Source organism: Corvus hawaiiensis, chromosome 25, assembly GCF_020740725.1.
Source record: "Corvus hawaiiensis isolate bCorHaw1 chromosome 25, bCorHaw1.pri.cur, whole genome shotgun sequence".
NCBI lineage: Eukaryota > Metazoa > Chordata > Aves > Passeriformes > Corvidae > Corvus > Corvus hawaiiensis.
The window spans coordinates 2,917,247-2,936,880 of NC_063237.1; the positions used below are offsets into that span (position 1 = coordinate 2,917,247).

Below are 19,634 nucleotides of genomic sequence, written 5' to 3' on the forward strand. Positions count from 1 at the left end.
TTGTGCAATGGGTTAAGTCAATTCTGATGGCTGAGATGCAGGAAGGGGGAGGTCTCACTAACCCCCCACCTCTGAAGGAGTAGCATAAAATGTACATCCCAACTCCTGGTTTCGAAGTCTCCATTTAAATAATTTTAATTATTATCTTTAAATTTTGTGATTGTCAGGTCCAGCTCATCCTTTGAGGTGAGTTGGGTGTGCTGTGGGCTGTGTTTCAGCCATCTGCACTGAGCCCCCTGCAAAACCCTTGCTGGATGCTGGAGTGGGCACCCCATGACTCCAGTCCAGCGCTCCTTGGGTGCCAGAGAAGAGGGTGGCCAGGCTGAAGTCAAAAAGGTGCCCAATTTTGTGTTAAAAGTGCTTAACCAAACTGGACAACTCCTCAGTATCCATTACTTCTATGCTTCCTGAAGCTGAAACAATTGCTGTTATCCCCCATCCCATTGAATGACCTACATTTGACTTGAAAGCCTCCTGCTAATAATTAGTTTGAATTTCGATTTAAAAATAAACACATTCATATTCTAGGTTTTAAAACTTGAAGAAATCAAGCCCCTGGATAGATGAAATCCCCCACCTTTCCCTGATTTTCACATGGGCAGGGAGGAAGAAGTGAATTATCTGGGCTCAGTGGAGGAGGAGGGTTTGGATATAATGAGACCGCTGGGCATTTTCCTGGAAAACTGCAGGAGCCTCAGAGCTTGGAAGATTTGGGCCATCTGGATAAAGAGGGTCAAGCTTGGCATTGGCAGGGATGAGGCAGCGGGTGCAGAGGGACAGCTCGGCCTCGCCAGAGGAGCTGTGGAGAGCACGGAGCAACGCTCAGAGCCCATGGCAGAAGGCTCAGCCCTTCCCTTCCCTTCCCTGGCTCTCCAAACCATCGGCATTGTGTTACTTCTCCTGCTCCTCGCTGTCCATCTGCCTGCCCGGCCGCTCTGCACAGAGCATCCCACGGCGTGGAGGCAGCGCTGGGTCAGCGCCTGGCACTTGGCAGGGGATCGTTGGTCGCTCAACGGGTCGGGTGTTAATTAGCAGCCGTGGGGAGGAGAGGACTGCGCCTTGTGGAGGTGGGATCTCCCCCAGAGAGGAGAGGTGCAGCTGGGCTGCATCCCGCTGCCAGCTCCAGGAGATGGATCGTGTTCCTGGCAGAGCTCGGATCCCATCCGATGGGATGCAGCCGGTGGCAGCGTTCCTGTAAGGTCTGTGGTGCTCGTGGCACTGGCAACACCTCATCATCTGCCTTTCTCCACGCACCTCGGGGCCTTTCTGTTGCTGGTGGTAGAAAATGCAGAAAGCTGTCATGGTCATAATGCTTATCCAAAATCCCAGTGTCCTCATTCAGTCATTCCATGTCCAAGCTTTCCCCTCTATTTCTTGGCCTCCGGTCTCCTTTTGTCATGGTGCGATACCGTGTGCACATGGGTGCTTTTTGTGCTTTTAAGAGAAAAAGTGAAAGGTAGAAGAGCCAGAGAATGTATTTCTGGGAGATGCAGCCTTGCCTGCACCAGGTGCTCCCTTCCCACCAGGTACCTGTCTGCTCCATAGCCCAGTGGGTTGGAATTTTGGAGTTTGCTTTTATAGGCAAATCTCACAGCACAAGTGGCTGCACCTGGGAGAAAAAGCCAGGCTTTCTGCTTAATCCAGAAATCCCCTAAAACACCTGGCTGTGCTGGATGGCACCGCGGGGTCATTGTCATTCCGAGCTGATGATGTGTCCGTGCCTTGGAGCAAGACAATTCCTGCTCCTTGTAATTCCTTTATGGCAAAAAAGAAATCCAATCAAACTTAATAGTGACACAACCAAGAGTATTCTGTGGAAATTAGTGTGAAATCCTATAGCAAAGGGGAGACAATGAAGCATCCCTGGTGGGATCGCACGGGTGAATTTTTCCACCCATGGGAAGGGTTTTATTCTCCGGCTGCTTCGGCAGCACTTGCCCATAAGGTGTAATCCTAAATGATGCCACTTCAGGTGCTATTTTTATTCAGGAAAATGTCAAATCCTTTCTCAGAACTTAGTGACTTGTTGTCTTGGTAATTTCTTGCAGAAACAGGATCTATAAAAATCCCCTATTTTCTTGGCACTCGGCTTTTCTTGTCTATTTTGGATGTAAATATTTTTTACGATCGGGGAAAAAAAAGGGGGCTGCTTTAATTCCACAAGTGGTGTAATTCCCCCCTAGAATGTCTCCTGTAGGGCTGTGCACTCAGATTTATGGTCCTGGCCCAGAGTCCTTTGAAGCAGAGTCCTTGTACACCCAGATTGTATCTGCCCCATTCTCTCCTCGTGCACTGGTTCCTAATCTGAATCCCAGCCCCTGGGAAGCGGAAAATCCAGTACTGAGCAGGGTTGTATCCATTTTGAGTTGAGTGTGACAGCGTGCTGGGCAAACTATGCCAGGATTTTTTTCTCAATTTCCAATAAAAATGACATTTTCAACAACAAATAATCACTTTGGCAGTGAAGCATTTCCAAATTTTGTCAACTACGAGTCATTTGCAGATTAAAAAAATGAAATCAAAGAGTGCTTCTGATAACACTGAGATGTTCTGCTCCTGCTTCTGCACTCAGGGGAGCTTGGGGCTGGTTCTGCAATGCTTCAGTCAGAAATCTCCTCTCCAGAGAGGCTCCTGCCTGGTGGCTTCTCAGTGAGGATGACCAGCTCTGCCATGTCCTAGTGGGACTGGGAGCTCTGGGCAGGCCTGGTGGCCACTTTCGTAGAATCAGAAAGGTTGGAAAAGACCTCTAAGGCTGTCGTGTCCAAGGATTAACCCAGCACTGCCAGGTCCACCACTAAAGCATGTCCCTAAGGTGGTGATGGAGGAGGAAGAGCAGAGCCTTCCTCCCACTATGATCAGCACTGACATCAGAGTTCATGTCTTGGGGTTTGCTGCAAGATGCAAGAAGAATCTTTGAGGACGGCAGAGGGTCATTTTGGGATATTCCTGCCATGATCCAGGCTCCTGGGCTCTCATGCACTCTAAGTGAGATCCGAGGGAAAAGCAAGGCAGGAGTTGCATAGCCCTTCTTGAGAGAGAGGGAGATGATGAGCAGTGTCTTTCCAATCACAACAAGATCCCCAGAGTCCAAAAGGAGCAAGGTTTGGGCATAAAAGCCAGAGCTGCCCTAATCAAACATTTACTGGGGTTTGGAGACCTGTGCGCTCCGACACGGCGCACACATATTAAATGATCAAAGTTTCCAAGCCTTCGGAGGAGCCGGCTACTAATCTAATGCAACCCTTGGGCTTTGCTCACCACTGACTCTGCATGAAAGCAAATGCCGGCTCTGTTTTCCTATTTAAAAGATTTCCGAGCTAAGCCAGGTGGGTCACAGTTCAGGAAGCAATAGGATCTGGCCTCTTCAGGGCTTTGGCAAGGAGGGGCTTGGGAAGGCTTGTTAGGGTTGAGATAGATCTGGCTCCATCCCTCAAGCCCTGTCCACCCCTGGTTCCTGCAGGCCAGCTTGGTGCTACCATGGTCTCACCCCCTCCTCCTCCTCTTCTGCTTGCTCCCCCCTTCCCTAAATCGCTCTGTCCCCATCCCATTGCCCGGCTCTGCCGGCTTTTCAGCTCCCAGCCCAAGTGTTAAAGCTCTGCCATTGGATTAAAACCAAAGCAAAGGGAGAAAAAAACCCCAACCCAAACAATCCCACTCCCTTCGAATTTATAAACCGAGCACACTCGAGCTGGAATGTGCCGAGGAGGAAAAGGAAAACACAGAGCCGCCAGGGTGCTGTTTTTCAAACTGAGGCAGCCCTTTATTTGCCTGGCTGTGCTTGTTTGAGCTGTGCAGGGAGGCAAGCAGGTAAAAGCCTGGCAGGGTGCTGGTTCCTGGCACTGGGGTCCCTCCAGCAGCTGCTCGCATGGGGCCAGCTCAGCACCTCTGCAAACGCCCAGCTCTCCCGTCACCTGCTGCTGCTGCTGCTGCAGAGCAAATACTTCACCTCCTGCTCCTCGCTGCTCCGGTGCTTTGGGACTGATGGGTTTGGTTTTCTACTTGGTTACAGGATTTCTTCTGCTTCTCGAGCGTCTCCTGTGTCTTTCATGTAATTCCTTACCTAGTTCCCATTTACTGGCAGTCGCGTTCTTTTAAGGTACTTGAATCTGTTTGATCATCAACAAATTTCTCTTTCTGTTCCTCTGATAAAAAATTAAATCTGGGCACTTTTTGAAGGCTTCCTCCCCACCCCCTTTTCTCTTCCTCCATCCCTGCTCAGTGGGGAATCAGTCCTTTTCTAGGAAACAAAAATAAATAAAAATTAGAGTTCAAAGCGTGAAACCTCCTCTTAAGAAGAAGAGGGTAGGAAGAAGGAAAAAAGCTCCACCATGTATTCTTGCAGATGTGACAAAATGGAAAACTATAAAGGACATGTTTTCAAAGGCTTGTGCAGGGACTGAGTTGGATCAGTAGAAAACAGGCAAAGTCTCTCTGGGTGCTTTGAAATCCTGTCCCCAAGCCACCATAACTGTGTTGTTTTAGCTGGAGTGCTGGTGCTTCTCCGCCTGCCAAACCAGCAGGATGGGGAGCAGAGGCTGCTGCGGGCCCCGCGTCACCACAGAGGGCTGGGGCTGCACTTGGGACAAGAAGGTGACGCAGTGGTTGGGTGCTGGCATCCCCCGTGTCCTCTGTGTCCTTGTGTCACCTTAGCACCTGCATCCATGTCTGCCAGCAGAGGCATCTCCTTCCTTGCTCACTGCAGAGGAGCTTTGGGTGTGCCAGGAGATGGAGCAGGGAAAAAGCATGGCCAGTCCCTTGGGATGGGATGGGATGGGATGGGATGGTACCCAGGGCAGGACAGCAGAGCCGTGGGACATCAGCTCCTTCCGTGTCTCAGTGGTGGCCACGGTCATTCGTGCTGTGGGGATGGGGGCACCAAGAGCTGCTGGCTCTGCTGAGAGCTGCCTGTGGCTGGGGAGGGGCTGCACCAGGGCAGGGCTGAGTGTGGGGTCACCTCTGGTTTCCCACCCAGCCTGGATCAGGTTGGGAAAAGGCCCGTGATGCCGTGGAGCTGCAGTCTGGTCTGGGGGCTCCCCTTGGCAGTGGAGAAGCAGCTGGGCAGTCCTGCGGGGTGGCAGATGGATTAGCAGCTCACTGTTGCCCAGGTAACTGCCTTTCCTCCCCTGAATCCTGATGATTTGGTTTTTCACCATGCGCCGTGGGGCCCTGCGACTCATTCCATCCTTCTCAAACCCACTGGTGCCGTGGCAGAGTAGGTTCTCAGCTCAGCTCCCTCCCTCCCCAAAGGGCTTTTTCCCCCATGGGTTTAGCGGAGGCTGAGCCATCGTGTCCTGGGACCCTCTGAATGAGCCACCACAGGTCTGGAGCAGCCGGGATGTTCCGCAGGGGTCTCATCCAGCCCAGTGACTCTACATAAAGGGTCCAGTGTGCTGGTGGTTGTTTCCTGCAGGTAAGGGCTGTTGGACTCGAGCAGCAGCAGTTTTATTGCATTAATTGAAATTAAAGGGGTTTCTGAATACATGTGAATCCTCTCGGTTGCCCCAGGACGAGGGGAGCAGGGTCAGGGTGAGGCGGTCTGGTGCAAACCCAGCTCAGCTCCAGGTCTGGGTGTATTCAAGGTCAGCAGAACATCTCTGCTGCAGGCAAATATCCGTGGGCACAGGGACCAGTCCTGCGCTGTCCAAGGCTGGATTGTGCATCTCTGTTGCCTAGGGAAGCTCATAAGAGCCAGGAAAAAGTCCCACAGCTCCCAGCAAGCAGAAGTCACTCCAGGCTGGTGACTTGCACAGGCACAGGAGGCTTTAGGAGGTAGAGTGATGTTTCAGACAGTAATTTTTCATCTTTCACTTCATCTCCTCCTGCACCTTCCCTGAGTTATCCTCAGCTCAAACTCCTTTTCCAAAGATTTTCTCCAACAAAACTCTCTCATCCCGTCACTTCCCTCACTGCTCGTGGAGCATCCTGGCTGTCTAGTGTGGAATACAAACGTCTGGAGCCCATGGCTGCAACATCCAAGTGCTTTCAGCGACAGCACAGACACCTGCCTGATGCAATCGATTATTTCTTTTGGGGAGGAGGAGCTGCAATTAATCTCTGCTTGTCTTTAGTGCTTTTTGTTGTCTTTCTGGCTGTTAAACTGCTTGCGTGGAGGGAAAAGTGTCCACCTAATGGTGGGAGCCTTGTCTGGGGAGGAGGCACCAGGAAACCTTTGGCTTCTGGGATGTTCCTGTTGTCCAATGTGTCTCTGGTGGAGTGACGAGGGAGATTTCTTGGTTTGCAGCTGATGGTTTGGGCCATGGGGTGGGCTTGAGCCCAGTAACATGCTAAAGTTTTGGGGCTGATTGCCTCGCTGTGAATCCCTGACTCCTGCTCCATCACCTTGGATTAATTACAGTACAATGCAATATACATTTATATGGTGTCTGCACAAGTGTCTCAGGGCTTCTGCAATCTGAAAAATCTAATTAAGGTGCAGCCTCCAACATGAATGCTTATCACCGGCATGCGTGCAGCCAGCCGGGGGCAGCTGCCTCCCCGCCTCAACCTCGAGCGGGATCCACACTCTCCTGGCATTATTAATTACTCAAAGCTTGGTGTCCGAGACACCGATCGATACCACGGGTCTGCAGAGATAGGAGGCTCTGAGTGAGTGTGAGGGAGCTGGAGATAACCATCAGCCAGAAACGTGGTGGAGGCTGTTCCTGGCCAGGGAGGAGGAGGAGGAGGAGGAGCCTCTTGGCAGAGACCAGCACGTGTTTTCTGGTGACTTTGACGCTGGGATGTTATTTACTGGTGGAGGCAAACATGGTTGATATTGAATCTTGGCCTGGGGAAGGTCACGCCGTGAGGGTTGGACTGGTGATGGACACAGCAGCATTCCACAGGGTTTGCTGCAAAACTTACTGGGCATTTTTATTTTGTCTCAGGGGTGGCAGCAGCTGTTGGGAACACTGGGAAGGGAGGGAAGGAGCGCCACAAGTGTGATGAGAACATAGATAACGAAGGGAAAAGGGAAAGGAAATGTGAAGTGGCCCTTTAAATACGAGCCTCCAGAGCCCAGAGCCCAACTAGCTTTCCCTCAAGTATTCAAATGAGATTGCAGCATCAGATTGGTATGCATTAGGCTGGTCTCAATGAAAATTAACATGTAATTGCTTCAAATGAAGTAAGTGAGGAGGTAATCTGTTCTTAAATTGGATTCGCAGGATTTTGTGGTACCATAATGCAGCTGTGAAATGAAATATATTTTAAGGATGATGTCCTCAAGGGGAGAGGGAAGGACTGGGGGGGTCTTTCCTGGAAGGGTCCTTTCTCTCACTCCCTCTTTTGTTTCTGGTTTCATTAGTGCTGTTTTATAAATGAGGAGAGGGCTTTGGTGCCATGGCATGGCTGGAGAAGATCCCATTGCTTTTGGCTCCATCATGTTTCCTTCCTTGACATCACTCCTGTCCCTCCCTTCCACTTCCTGTGGTTCTTCACTTTCCTTGCTATGTCAATGCCTCTCCAGCCTCTTCTTTCAGGCACAAGTCCCCATCCCATTGTGATAGGAGTCATGAGATGAGCACTTGAACTTTGTTTATGTAGCAAACAACCTTCTGGTTAGGTGATGGGAGAAGATCTGGCTCTGTGGTGGGATTTGTGTGTCTGTAAGAAGCTGCATAGGTTCTTGTTAGGGAGCCAGGTTCTCTGAGGAGAGAGACGGCAGAGCAAGAGGCACAGCTTAGCTTCTTCTTTTGGCTGCTTGTGCTCTTCTGCCAAAGGAGAATCACCCTGTGACGCAGCCCAGCACTGCAAAGCTTCAGGATTCACCTCCAAAGGCTTGGGATGCCCCGCTCCTCCTACTCAGCCTTGAGTTGCTGGGACCACCTCTTTATTTTAATTTTAAGGATTTGCTGCTTGTCCTTGTTCTGTGTCTCCCCATCTCTCCCATATCTGGCAGCAGAAGCACGATGAGCTCGGGCGTCGTGGTGAAGATGCAATTAGAGCGTGAGGGAGAGCTGGTGTAGGAAGGCGATGTGGTAACCTGCAATTGTTCCCGGGCTAGAATTATAGGGGTGGTATGGTTGATAGAGACATAGTATATATAGACAGAGAATATATAGGTATTGTATATATAGATAGAGAATGGAGAGATGGATATATATAGATATGGTATACATGTATGTAGAATAGCAGCATTTTGCTACATGAAGCTGTGGCTGCCCCTGGATCCCTGGAAGTGTCCAAGGCCAGGTGGGATGGGGCTTGGAGCAGCCTGGGATAGTGGAAGGTGTCCCTGCCCGTGGCAGAGGATGGAACAAGATGATCTTTAAGGTCCTCTCCAACCCAGACCATTCCATGATCCCGTGTAGACCCAGCTGGTCAGCAGAAGGCAGTGGCAGTGCGAGTTCCCCAGCTCCTCTGTGTCCTGGGCAGCTCTGCCAGTGCCTTGAAAACCTGATCCCTGATCTTGTGCCCTTCCCTGGGCTGGTTTCCCTGTCTTGCCCCATCAGTGCCCTTCAGCCCTCTGTTTGCAGCGCCTCTCTCTCCCTCTTGCCCCCTGCTCCTCCTCACAGAGCCCCTGGACTCGCAGCATCCTTCAGCAGCCTCCAATTCCCTTCTCCCTCTCTCTCCGCAGTCCTGGCAGAAAGCATTCACCCCTCACCGTTCCTGTTTTGTGCCTCAACTTCTAAGGAAAAGCCACTTCAGTGATAATTTCCCACTTGTGATAAGTTAAGTGCATCGCTTCCTTTGGAATACATTTTCAGTGCAGTTGAGCTCAGCAGTCCCTTGCCTGTGTGCGTAGTTAAATGCGCTCCTTTGCAGCCCGTTGGGGTGGATGGCATCGCTTTATTCCAGGGCCATTAGTGTCACTTGGCAAAGCAGAACTAGGATTTATTCCGGGGCACAGCTCGTAATTGAGCGAGTTCAGCGCCGGGGATCGGCACTGACTGCTGGGAGCGCAGCCGGCAGGAGCAGAGCAGGAGCTGCCGGAGGGGCTGAGGGATGGGGAGCTGGGGTGACTTGAGTGGCTCAGCCCGGTGCTAGTAGGTGGCAAAGGAGCATTTTTCTAGAGAGAAGCGCAGAGCAAGGAGAGAGATCCCTGTTCTTTTGGAGGCAGAGAGAGAAAACGACTTCTCCGTACCTCCTCAGATGAGGAGATCTTGTTTTCCAGGGTTTACACTGCTCTGTAACACTTGGGGGAGAGGATGAGATCATTAGGGAGTTATTTTCTTCTTGTGGCATTTTCCACACCTTTTTTTGAAGCTGCCAGAGCCTGGACTAGGTTGATGCCCTCCCTGCAGGAGTGAGGATCCTTCCGTAGGCAACCCTGGAATACTGCCAGGGAAGGGGTGGCTGTCACTGAGGGCTGTTTGCCTGCTGCCATCCAGGAGCCTCCTGTTCACTGCTTGGGATTTGGGAATGCGAAAAAGGAGAAAACGCTCAGGAATAGCTGTCCCAGAGCTCAGTGCAGGATCTTCCCTGGTGGTATCCATGTCATTTGTAAACCGGCCGTGCCCCCACACAGCTGCCCACAGGCGTTTTGGTGCTGGCATCAGCCCCGTCCCTGGTGCCATTAGCACTTCTGGAGGGCACCCGAGCAGATGGGCCAGGAACAGGCGCCGGTGGTGCCCCCACGGAGTCAGCCACAGCCGGGGTTAGGGACAGGCTTCCTGCCGCGCTCGGGGAGCCGCTGCCCTCATTGATGTTCTGTGGCACGCACCAAGATGCCGAGATGGAAGATGCTACAGATGTGCGGAGCCCTGTTGTTAGCAGAGACAATAGGAGGATGAATAGAAAGGCTGGATGAGCCGAGCACGGGACTTGGAAAGGTGCTGGTGCACTGCTGCATTGCAGAGAGATAAAGACTTTTCCAGGCAAGCCATCCCTGCCGACTGCATCGCGATCTGCCCGCTCTGCACCAGCCCTCAGGGCCAGCACAGGGCTCTCCCGGGACCGTCAGGATGCTCACAGAGGTGTTCATGGGATCTCTGCCTGCTCCCTACCCTGCCTGCTCGGTCAGTGGGAGCTCCAGCTCTTTTTGCAGCTCTTCTTCCCTTCCCAGTCCGGTTTCCTCCTGTTTCCTTGGCATTTGCCAATAACCGTGTCTAAGGCAGCACACTGGGAGTTGTTTGCAGCTCTGCGAATCCCGGGCAGTGAACCAAGGCGGATCTTTTCGAGCCCAGTATTATTATTAATGTAATTAGTGTGAATCATTTGCATGTATAAACTTTCAATTGAGGAGATCAGGTACTTTATAAACATGAGTTAACTCACACTCCCTAGCAAGGAGGTGCCAGATATCTTTAAAGCTTTATGAAGGGAAGGAACTTGCACGAGCCAGTGGGAAAGGCAGGACCTCCCAGCCCTGACTCCCTCTGCAGCAACCGACATGGAACTGTCTGGGCAGGGAAGAGAGGGGGAAGCACAAAGGGGTTTTATTTTTCACTTCTGAGCACTGCTTTGACCAGCTCAGTGTGATTTTGAAGAGGCACTGGGGTGGCAGCTGATCTGAGGGCACCTCCTCACCCTGAAGCCTTTGGAGATGCTCTGGCTGCTGCGGGGGGGGCGGGAGGAAGGCGCCAGCCCCAGCAGGGACCCTCCTTTCCTGCCAGACCCCGCTGCTGAGTTAATCATTGGGTCAGCTCCTGCCTGTCAGGCATCAGGCTCCCCATGCAGGAAAGAGGGTTTTTGGTCCTGTGAGCCACCCTGGGCTGTGAAAAACTCCTCGGGCTGTGTCTTTGGTGGTGTCACATCAGTGGGAGCCCCAGGGATGCCCTCCAGCCAAACTTGCAGTGAGGGCGAGGATGGCTGGGCTGGTCCTGGGGAGCAGGTGAGGATGGGAATGCCAAGAACCTGATCACAGCCACTCGCCCAGCAGGGCTGAGCCTCCAGCCCCCATTAGAGTCCCTGGCTGAGCACTGAGGGCTTTCAGCAGCACTACACCTATGGGCATTTTAATCCAGCAGTCCAATTTCCACTCTGAATGTCTCCTGCATGGAGCCTGTGACCGGCACATCCAACCTTATCACCCAAGCTCCGTGGCCTGAGCTGGGTGTCCGTGCTCCAGCAGGATGGGATTACTGCTGGAGGAGGAGCACACGCTGTTCCCCACGCGTGTGGGTGCCCACGCATGCCCTCGGTGTGCGCTCTGTCAGGGTGGTGTGCAGGGCAGCACTGCCCGGCCCTGGGGATGTGAGCAGACGGTGCTGCAGGGAGGGTGTGTGAGCCAGCCAGGCTGGGTGTGCACGGAGAGGGAGCAGATGCTGTAAATCCTGCTGGGGAAGGGCTGGGAGAAATTGCTGCTGCGTGACTTAGCCCAATACAGCAAAGAGAGAGAAACCAAACTGGGTTGTAACAATGAGGGGTTTGGCTTAATACTGGTTTGTTAAAGAGCTTTCAGACCATGTTCTATGTGATATCCACACCTCACACTGTCCTTGGCCTGCCCATCCCAGGGCAGGATTGTGGGCAGCACCAGTTCCAAGAAGCACCAGTTCCAAGAAGCAGGGCACAATTTGACCCCAGCTTTCCCTTTGCTCAGGAATCGATGGGCAAAATTCTCTCCTAAACATCAGAGGAAAGTCTGTGAGACTGTGCCTGACTGGGATTGAGTTGTTCACAGCCTGGCCTTTAATTAATCCTAATAAATAACAATAAAATGTGATAATCACAGAAATAAATCTGAGATGTGGAGCTCTGCCTCTGGCGGCAGGCTGGTTTAGTTGATCATTTAGAGCTCAGCTGACGGTGCAGAGGCTGGAAGGTGATGTCTGGGACATGAGAAGCTGGGGCCAAGGCAGGGCCAGAGCATCTTGGCACCTTACCCAGCCTCAGTGGGAGGATTTGCACCCAATTTTCAGATAAACCCCAAACTTATTCCTGATGTCCAGCTTGGTTTAGCTCATAGCAGAAATAAAATGTTGTTGGTGTGGGATTGATTAAAAATCTGGAAGTGTATGGGAATGGCTGAGTTAGACTGGGAAGAAAATGAAAAGACATCAGGGGATGCTGGATGGTGGATGTGGCACTTGGGGATGTGGGTTAGGGGTGGGCTTGGCAGTGCTGGGTTAATGGTTGGACTCAGTGATCTTAAAGGTCTTTTCCAACCTAAAGAATTCTAAGGTGGGTCGGTGCCGTTGTGAAATTCCACCAGGTGGCCTGGATTTGGGAAGGTGCTTTCTCTAGGGTGGGCATGCCATGAAAACTAGGTGGTGGTAGAAGGCGAAACGAGCCTGGGGAGGGTCAGTTTGGTACCAGCCCAGGTGTGCTGGGGTGAGCCAGGCTTAACCCTGTCCCTGCCTCCCCGTAATGAAGCCTGTACCCTGATAATTGTAATGAAAGCAGCAATCAGGTTGGTAATTTTGCTGAGCTCTTTTCAGTTCTAATTAACATTATTCATTTCTTGTGTGTCCTGCTGGGTTGAGACAATCTGTGCTCTCCAGCCCAGCCCTCTGGAACACCAGCAATCTGCGTAAGAGGCAACAAAAAAGTGTTGTGCGCCAATTACTACACTTCAGTAATTAAAAACCTCCTTCCCCCCACTGCCTGCCCACCTCCTCTCCTGTCATTTTTTGTGTGCAAACTCAAGAAAGCAAAGAGAGAAATTCAGGAGGGCATGTGCTATCTGTGTCTGCTCTGGCGTCGCAGGGAGGTGCTGGGGGCTGGATGCGGCGCAGGTGGGGATCAGTGGGCAGGGAACTCGGTGTCAGCACCCTGGTGCTTATTTATTCCTGGTACTTGTTTGTGAGGCTGTTTTGTCCCCACCGAGGGCTTTGTTGGCGTTTTCAGCCTGGCTCATCTTTGTGCTTGCTGGCAGAATCCTTGTGGTGCTGCTTTCCCTCTGAGCGCGGTCCCTGCAGCCAGGTGGGCTGTTGGCTTCCCCTCTGGGGCCCTTTGGCTGCACGAGCTCAACCCTCAGGCTGTGGGAATGTTTGGGAGTGCTGGTTCAGGGGAGAGTGGCCTGCCCCTAATGGACCAACTTGATGGAAGAGGGTGGGTAACAAAGCCAGGAAGTTTTGGCTGGGGGAGATGTTGACAGATCTGGAAGGGGCAGCACCAGCCTGTGTCCCTTTGTACCCACCACACGTCATTGACTGGGGAGTACAGGGCAAGGGATGAGCAGGGGGGCTGGTACAGGTAGGGAGGATGCAGATGTGCAGCTCTCACCTCTGCTCAGCGCGTGTAACTGTCTTAAAATGCCCAAATTTGTGGTAATTTTGAGGTGCCATGGGAAGCTGCAGGGAGCAGAGGGTCTGGTGCACCGTGAGGAGCTGCCTCTCCCTACAAACCATCCCCGCCTGCCCCAGGACGATGCGGCAGTGGTGAGTTAGGCAGCGTTCCCATGTCCCAGAGGAGAAACCCTGAGGCTTGGGACTCTGCGTTTATTGGGAAGGAAGCAGCAGAGAGAGGCAGCAGTATCCAGAGCAGTATCATCTCCTCCTTGTGCTGGCACACAGCAGTTTTTCATCTTCCTGGAGGAGAAGTCCTTGCTGTCTGAGCAGGAATGGAACAAGGATTAAGGATTTTGAGAGACAAAATTACCTCATCTATGCTTAATTGTTTTTAGATCATCTTTTTGGAGGCAAGCACTGCTTTCCGGCACCCCAAAGACCTCTCCCTCCCCTCCTTCCCTGGCACATCACGGGGTGAGAGGGGAAGTGAGAGCTTCCAGAGAGGTGGAGAAGGCATCCCAAGGCTTTGCACTTTGCCAGGAGCGGGGTGGGAAGAGGGGAGGCTGTGGACTCGGCAGTGGCTTTGCTCTCCACCTGTGCGTGGAGCGTGGCTTCCTGGCCAAAGCCAAAGGCTTTCTGCTCGGCTGCCTGTGTGTGGGAGAGGAGGCTTCCCATCCCTGCGCCGGGCTGCTGGAGAGTGGATCTGCTGGAGGAGGGTAGGAGGAGCAGATGGAGGGGCTGGAAGAGCATCGGGTCGCTGTGACGAGCCCTGGCCACGGGGACCCCGACCGGCGCTTGTGCGAGCAGGAGCAGGAGGAGCAGGAGCACAAGGAGCAGGAGGAGCAGGAGCAGGAGAAGCAGGAGCAGGAGAAGCAGGAGGAGCAGGAGCAGGAGGAGCAGGAGGAGCAGGCTGAGTGCGGCGCTTGGAAGCAGCTCGGGAAGGAGCACAAGTGTCAATCCCTAAACAGCCCAGCGCATCCAGAGGCCAAAGCGCCTCTTCCCCAGGAGCTGCTGCTGTGCTTTATTTTCTATTTTCTATATATATATAGGCTCAGGAGCTTTAAGAGGCAGGGAAGAATATAAAGTAACAGCTTGAAGCTTGCCGATCCTAGGGACAGGGAAGCGTGTCTGGGTGATAAGGAGAGATTGTGCCCGGGTGCTGTGAAGGGCGAAAGCACTTATTCCACTGTTGCCTCATGCGTTACCTGAGCCCCGTTGCTTTTCAAAAGCACTTAAATGCCCACGTGATAGAGGGAATGCTTGGGTTGCACACTGTCTGGCTCCATTATTATCCAAGGATCTCCAAGCTGATGCATTTCATAAAGAAAACTGGCGTGGAGGAGAGAAGAATTATATATTTTTAGTTCAGCCTGCTTACAGTTCCTCAAGGTAATGTCCGCAGAGGGGACTGGTTGAGAAATTCAAGTCACGTCTGGCTTCTCATCACCCAGCCCTGGACACCCCTGTATTTGTGCAGAACCACCACCACAGGAGCCTATTTCATGGTAGCAGAGCCAAACACCAAATATCCACTTCATTTTGTTTGTGCCCCATAGGTCTGAGCTACCAGCAGAGATGAGATTTGGAGTTCAATAGACTAAACCCATCCTCTGGGAAGAAATCTCCAGTTTAATTCCACTTGTGCAACTCAACTCTCAGGCCTTTTACTCAAGTTGTAATGCAGCTGAGAGCAAGAGCCGAGTTCTTGGTGTTCAGCCCAGACCGAATCTATTCTTTTTTTAATGTAGATCATAAAAATCTGCTCACATTTAATTTATTATTATCGTAATATCATTATGGAACAGTAGTAAAATTGTTTAATTTATTGGATGTTTTTCACACCAGAGAAGGAGGATGGAGCAGCAGTTGGGTACAGGCAAATCAGGGGTGTCCTGTGCTGCAGACAACACGTCTCACCTTGGGCACGTCTCCTCTGCCGCTCCTAACCCCCGAAAGTTGTGTGTTGAGGCTGGGTGGGTTATTTTGGCTTCTCCTGTAATCATGGAGCCAAAGAGGTTCCAAAAAGAGGCTGAATGAGACAAGACAACTTGTCCCCAGGTGGGTACCTGTGTCTTCCCTGGCATCAGTAGTGGGTACAGGAAGAGAAGTCTCCCATTGCAGAATCATTAAGGTTGGAAAAGCCTCTAAGATCAGTCCAACCATTCCCCTGCACTCCCAGGTCCTCCACTAACCCATGCCCCAAGCGCCACATCTACGTGGCTTTTAGATCCCTCCAGTGACTCCAGGACTGCTCTGGGCAGCCTGTGCCAGAGCTTGACCACCCTTTCAGTGAAGAAACGTTCCCTAATATCCAATCTAAACCTTCCCTGGTGCAACTTGAGGCCATTTCCTCTTGTCCTATTGCCTTTTACCTGGGAGAAAGGATGAATCCCCACCCAAAGGAGGCTGTAAGGACCCCCAGTAAGGAGACAGCTCACCCAGAGAAAGGACACACTCCCTGAAGTGTTCAAGACAAGTCCACATGGCACAGATATACCCATGCTTGCCATTACCTCCCCTGTTAGTGCAGCCTGGCGCGTGGAGCCCGTTAAGTCTCCTACATTCCTTGAAGTCGCCCCATGCAAGAGCTCCCAGAGGCGCCGCTCTCTCTCAGTGCCTCCCACGGTAATTTGTGTCCCAACGACTGCACAAGCGATGAAGTAGTTTGGGGAAGAATATAAACGGTGGATCCGAGGCTGAGTGGTTTATGCAGGGACATTATCCTCCGGAGCCAGCGTCCAGCAAAGCGCGGCTAAGTCCCGATGGCTCCGTAATCCCAAACTTCCTCGGAGAGAAGCAGGGGTTTAGCTGGCTGGGAGGGGTGCAAGTTTCTGCTGTTTAGAGAAGCTCTTGATGCTTATCTGGAGATTATTTGTAGCAATAGGAAGATTCAAACCTGGCTTGGGGACACGGGGATGAGGCCGGCAGAAACCTTTGGGAGGAGCAAGACCGATCCCAGTTAATGTTGACAGGAAAATAATCTCCTTCAGGATCAAAATAATTTCTACGTTTGCACTGTGTTGTCTCCAGGGGAAACTCAGGTGCTTATTGAGGCTGAATACAGAGGATTTCTACCTCCAAAACATCCCTGGATAAGTGAAATGCTCAGCTGGGGTGAGGTGCACAAGTGAGGGAGGTGCAGCGATGCAGCTGATGGGTATGGAAGGAAGAGCTGTCAGAGGGGACAAATGGTCAGATGCTCAAGGCTTCTCTTTAGGGGTGTGTGTGTCAGAGCTGGCTTTCTCCAAAGATAAATTTCCCTTGCTCCTTTGTGAAGCAGCGAAGTGCTGCTTTCCCAGCACCACTTTGCATTTCTTAGTCCGGCTGCAGGGATGCGAAGGTCTGCAGAGGGAACGGCAGGTGATGGGTTTGGGCAGGAAGTAACAACCTGCACCCCCCAAAAAAAGTGTGGACTTGAGGTGGAGGTTTGGGCTCAGGTCTGTTTGTCTGGAAGTTTGCAAAAGAATAAACAGGAATGGAGGAGTGAAAGGCTGGTACTGGGTGGCTCTGACCGCCCTGCATCTGAAAACCCCGTGAAGCTCTTGGGCAAATGTCTGGAGCTGCCGGTTTAGATGGATATCGGTGCCCTGAGCACCGCAGGGAAAGTGCTGACCTTGTCCTCTTTGGACACTGAAAGCACTTGGTCTCTGAAAGTGCTGCTGACAGCAAAGCTAAAAATAGTGCCAGGAGGACCAGGAGGGCTGGAAGGGAGGAAGGGAGGGAGAGCGCCCAAGAGCAGCGCACTGATGGGTCACCTCTGCCTCTCTCCAGGTGCTCCGTGGACAACCGGGTGACCCGAGTGGCCTGGCTGAACCGCAGCAGCATCCTCTATGCCGGCAATGACAAGTGGTGCTTGGACCCTCGGGTGGTGCTCCTGGCCAACACCAAAACCCAGTACAGCATCCAGATCCAGGATGTGGATGTGTACGATGAGGGCCCCTACACCTGCTCCGTGCAGACAGACAATCACCCCAAGACATCGCGTGTCCATCTCATCGTGCAAGGTAAGACAAAGGGAGTTTGTAGAGGGGTTGGGCTTGGGATTTTTCTCTCTGTTCCTTTTGCGCTGGTGTCTTCTCCTCCCATTGCTCCTACATCGAGCATGTGACACAGCTCGGTGCAGGTGGAGAGGCTGATCCACAAGCTTGGATCGTCCCAAGCTGGGTAATGAATTTCACAGAATCAGAGAACTCTGAGCTGGAAGGGACCCACGAGGATCATGGAGTCCGACTCCTGGCCCTGCACCCCTGCACAGCACCGTCCCCAAGAGTTACACCATGTGTCCGAGGGTATTCTCCAAACGCTTCTTGAACTCTGTCAGGCGTGGTTTTATCCGACTTCCCTGATATAATCCCAGGGCTCTGATACAGGCAGCTCTGCATCCTGACACACTCACTGGCAAACCCACAGTGCTGTTTGTTGTTATTGGTTTTTGATGTTTTTTTGTTTTCCAAGCTGGAGGCATTGCTTGAAGTAAAACTTGTGTTGGGGGAAAAGAGAGAGCTGGCAGATTTGTGTGCTTTGTGGGGGTGTGTGTATGCCTAGCAACAATATGTGTTTGTGTGTTGAAATTCCGTACTTCTGGAGGAGGAAGAGGAGGAGAAAGGCCAGCACAGGGTGCTGGAGCAGTTTTGGTGGCTAAGTGGGTGCCTACGTGTGCTCTTCAGCAAGTGTGTGAGCACACACGGCCTCTTGAGAGCAGACAGGCAGGCGTGGCCACATGCGATGGTCAAGCAGGTGGACATTCGTGGAAGATAGATCCTGTGTCCATGTGGCAGGACATGAGCTGGACAAGGGGTAGCCTTGCGAAGGGACACACGGAGCCTGATGAGCTCTTAGCCTGGGGGAAGATTAATGGAAAATTTCTAATCCCTTGCTAGCAACCGTTTTTTTCCTGCTGCTTCTTCTGTGATTTGGCCAGGAGCCCTCTTAACATGACACACCAGCTTGAGTATTGGAATCTCGTCTTGGGCTAATTTTCGAATGCTGATTGGTGTATTGATTTGGAAACAAGCTGGGTTAAAAAGGCATTGGTCTTGTACACAGAGTCGGGTTGAGCTAATCCGCCGTCGATATTCCAGGCCTGAGCACTATTGACAGCCTAATGAATAGAAGTGGGGAAAAAACCCAGACTCAGGGCCTTTATTTTCCCTCTTCCCTCCCTTTTCATTTTCCCTTTCCTCTTCAAGCAATCAAGCTGACTAACCAGAGCCAGACTTTTTCCATCTCCATTAAGTGCGGAGGGGAAGCGGATGCATTGCCAGTCCCGGTTCTGGCTGTTTATCTTGCAATCTCTTATTACCTGCCTGAGTTTCTTAAGCTAAAGTCGATCACCAGCAAGTTCTGAAGTCGCTATCAGATGCTGGGGTGATGCAGGACAATTTCTATCTGTTCTCTTCTGATTCCCATTTCCTGACCTAAATTTCCTGTATCACCAGACATCCAGGCCCATCCCTCCCGTGTCTCGCTGTATCATTAGGAAGAGATATTTGGGTGCTGCAGGAAAAGGTCAGAGCTTAACTCCTTGCAGCGGTTAAGTGCGGGATGATTCAGGGATGGGCTCAGTCCTGTAATGTGCTGACGATCCTCGTGCTGCCGGCAGAAATTCCGGCTCTGGAGAGTGAGCCCCCTAATTTGAAGAGCAGTTCTTTGGCTCACCCAGCCCTTTCTCAGAGCAGGACATGAAAGTGACTATCATGTCCAATTAAAGGGAAACCTGCCTTAATGACCTTGATGAAAATTGGACTGGGGTGACAGGATTAACTCTCCTGCCTTGGAAAATGGGCCTTATAAATATGTATTCTGGAATAATCCTGTCCAAAACGACATTCAGCTTGTGGGAGGTGGTGCTTATTCCCCCTCCCAGGAAAGCAGGGTGGCTAAGCACCACATTTCAGGGATGTGCCAAGTTCAGCACATGGCCCTGGGACATTTTGCCCCTTCCTGCAGCTTGGTAGGAAAGGGGAGGTGGTGTGAGGAGGTGGGAAAGGGGGTGTCTCCTTTTAAACAGGTTTAGCCAGGAAGAGGGAGGTGTGCAGGGTGCTCTAAGCAGGTCCTGACGTTCCCCTTGCTGCACCAGGAAAGGGCCTGGGGGCACGGCTCTGGAGGCAGGAGCACTGCAGCCTCTCAGGATGCAATTAAATCGTGCCCCGGGGCAGGCTGTGCTCTCCAAAGGGACTGGCTGCAGGGGGGGCAAGGAGCTCTTCCCCTTCCAGCCACGATTCCAGCAGCCTGCTGCTCCCCCAGGCAAGCGGGATGGGTTCGTATCAGCCAGGCCCAGACACTCGCAGCCTGTGCCTGCATCCCTCCTTCTCCCCAGGGTTAGGGGATATCGCTGGGAAACAGCCATGGATGGAGGGCATCCGTGGTTTTGGCCAAGGGCTGCTGGAGAGAAGCAGAGCTATGGGAGGGGGGAGGAGCAAAAAACAGGAGAGGGATAGGGGTAGGAGAAGGAGCTTCCTTTAGAGTATGAGGGTTGGGAATGGTCCCCAAGGAGAGAATCGGGTAGAGACACCCAGA

General features: G+C 52.1%; 1 protein-coding gene across 4 annotated transcripts in view; it reads left to right on the forward strand.

Annotated features, from left to right (window-relative positions):
* LOC125338382 (protein CEPU-1) overlaps positions 1-19,634 on the forward strand; it is a 356,024-nt gene that overhangs the window by 289,163 nt on the left and 47,227 nt on the right. For all 4 annotated transcript variants that reach the window (XM_048329065.1, XM_048329067.1, XM_048329064.1 and 1 more), the window contains one exon: positions 16,887-17,119. In XM_048329065.1, coding sequence (XP_048185022.1) covers positions 16,887-17,119 — 233 coding nt within the window. The remainder of the gene's footprint in view (positions 1-16,886; positions 17,120-19,634) is intronic.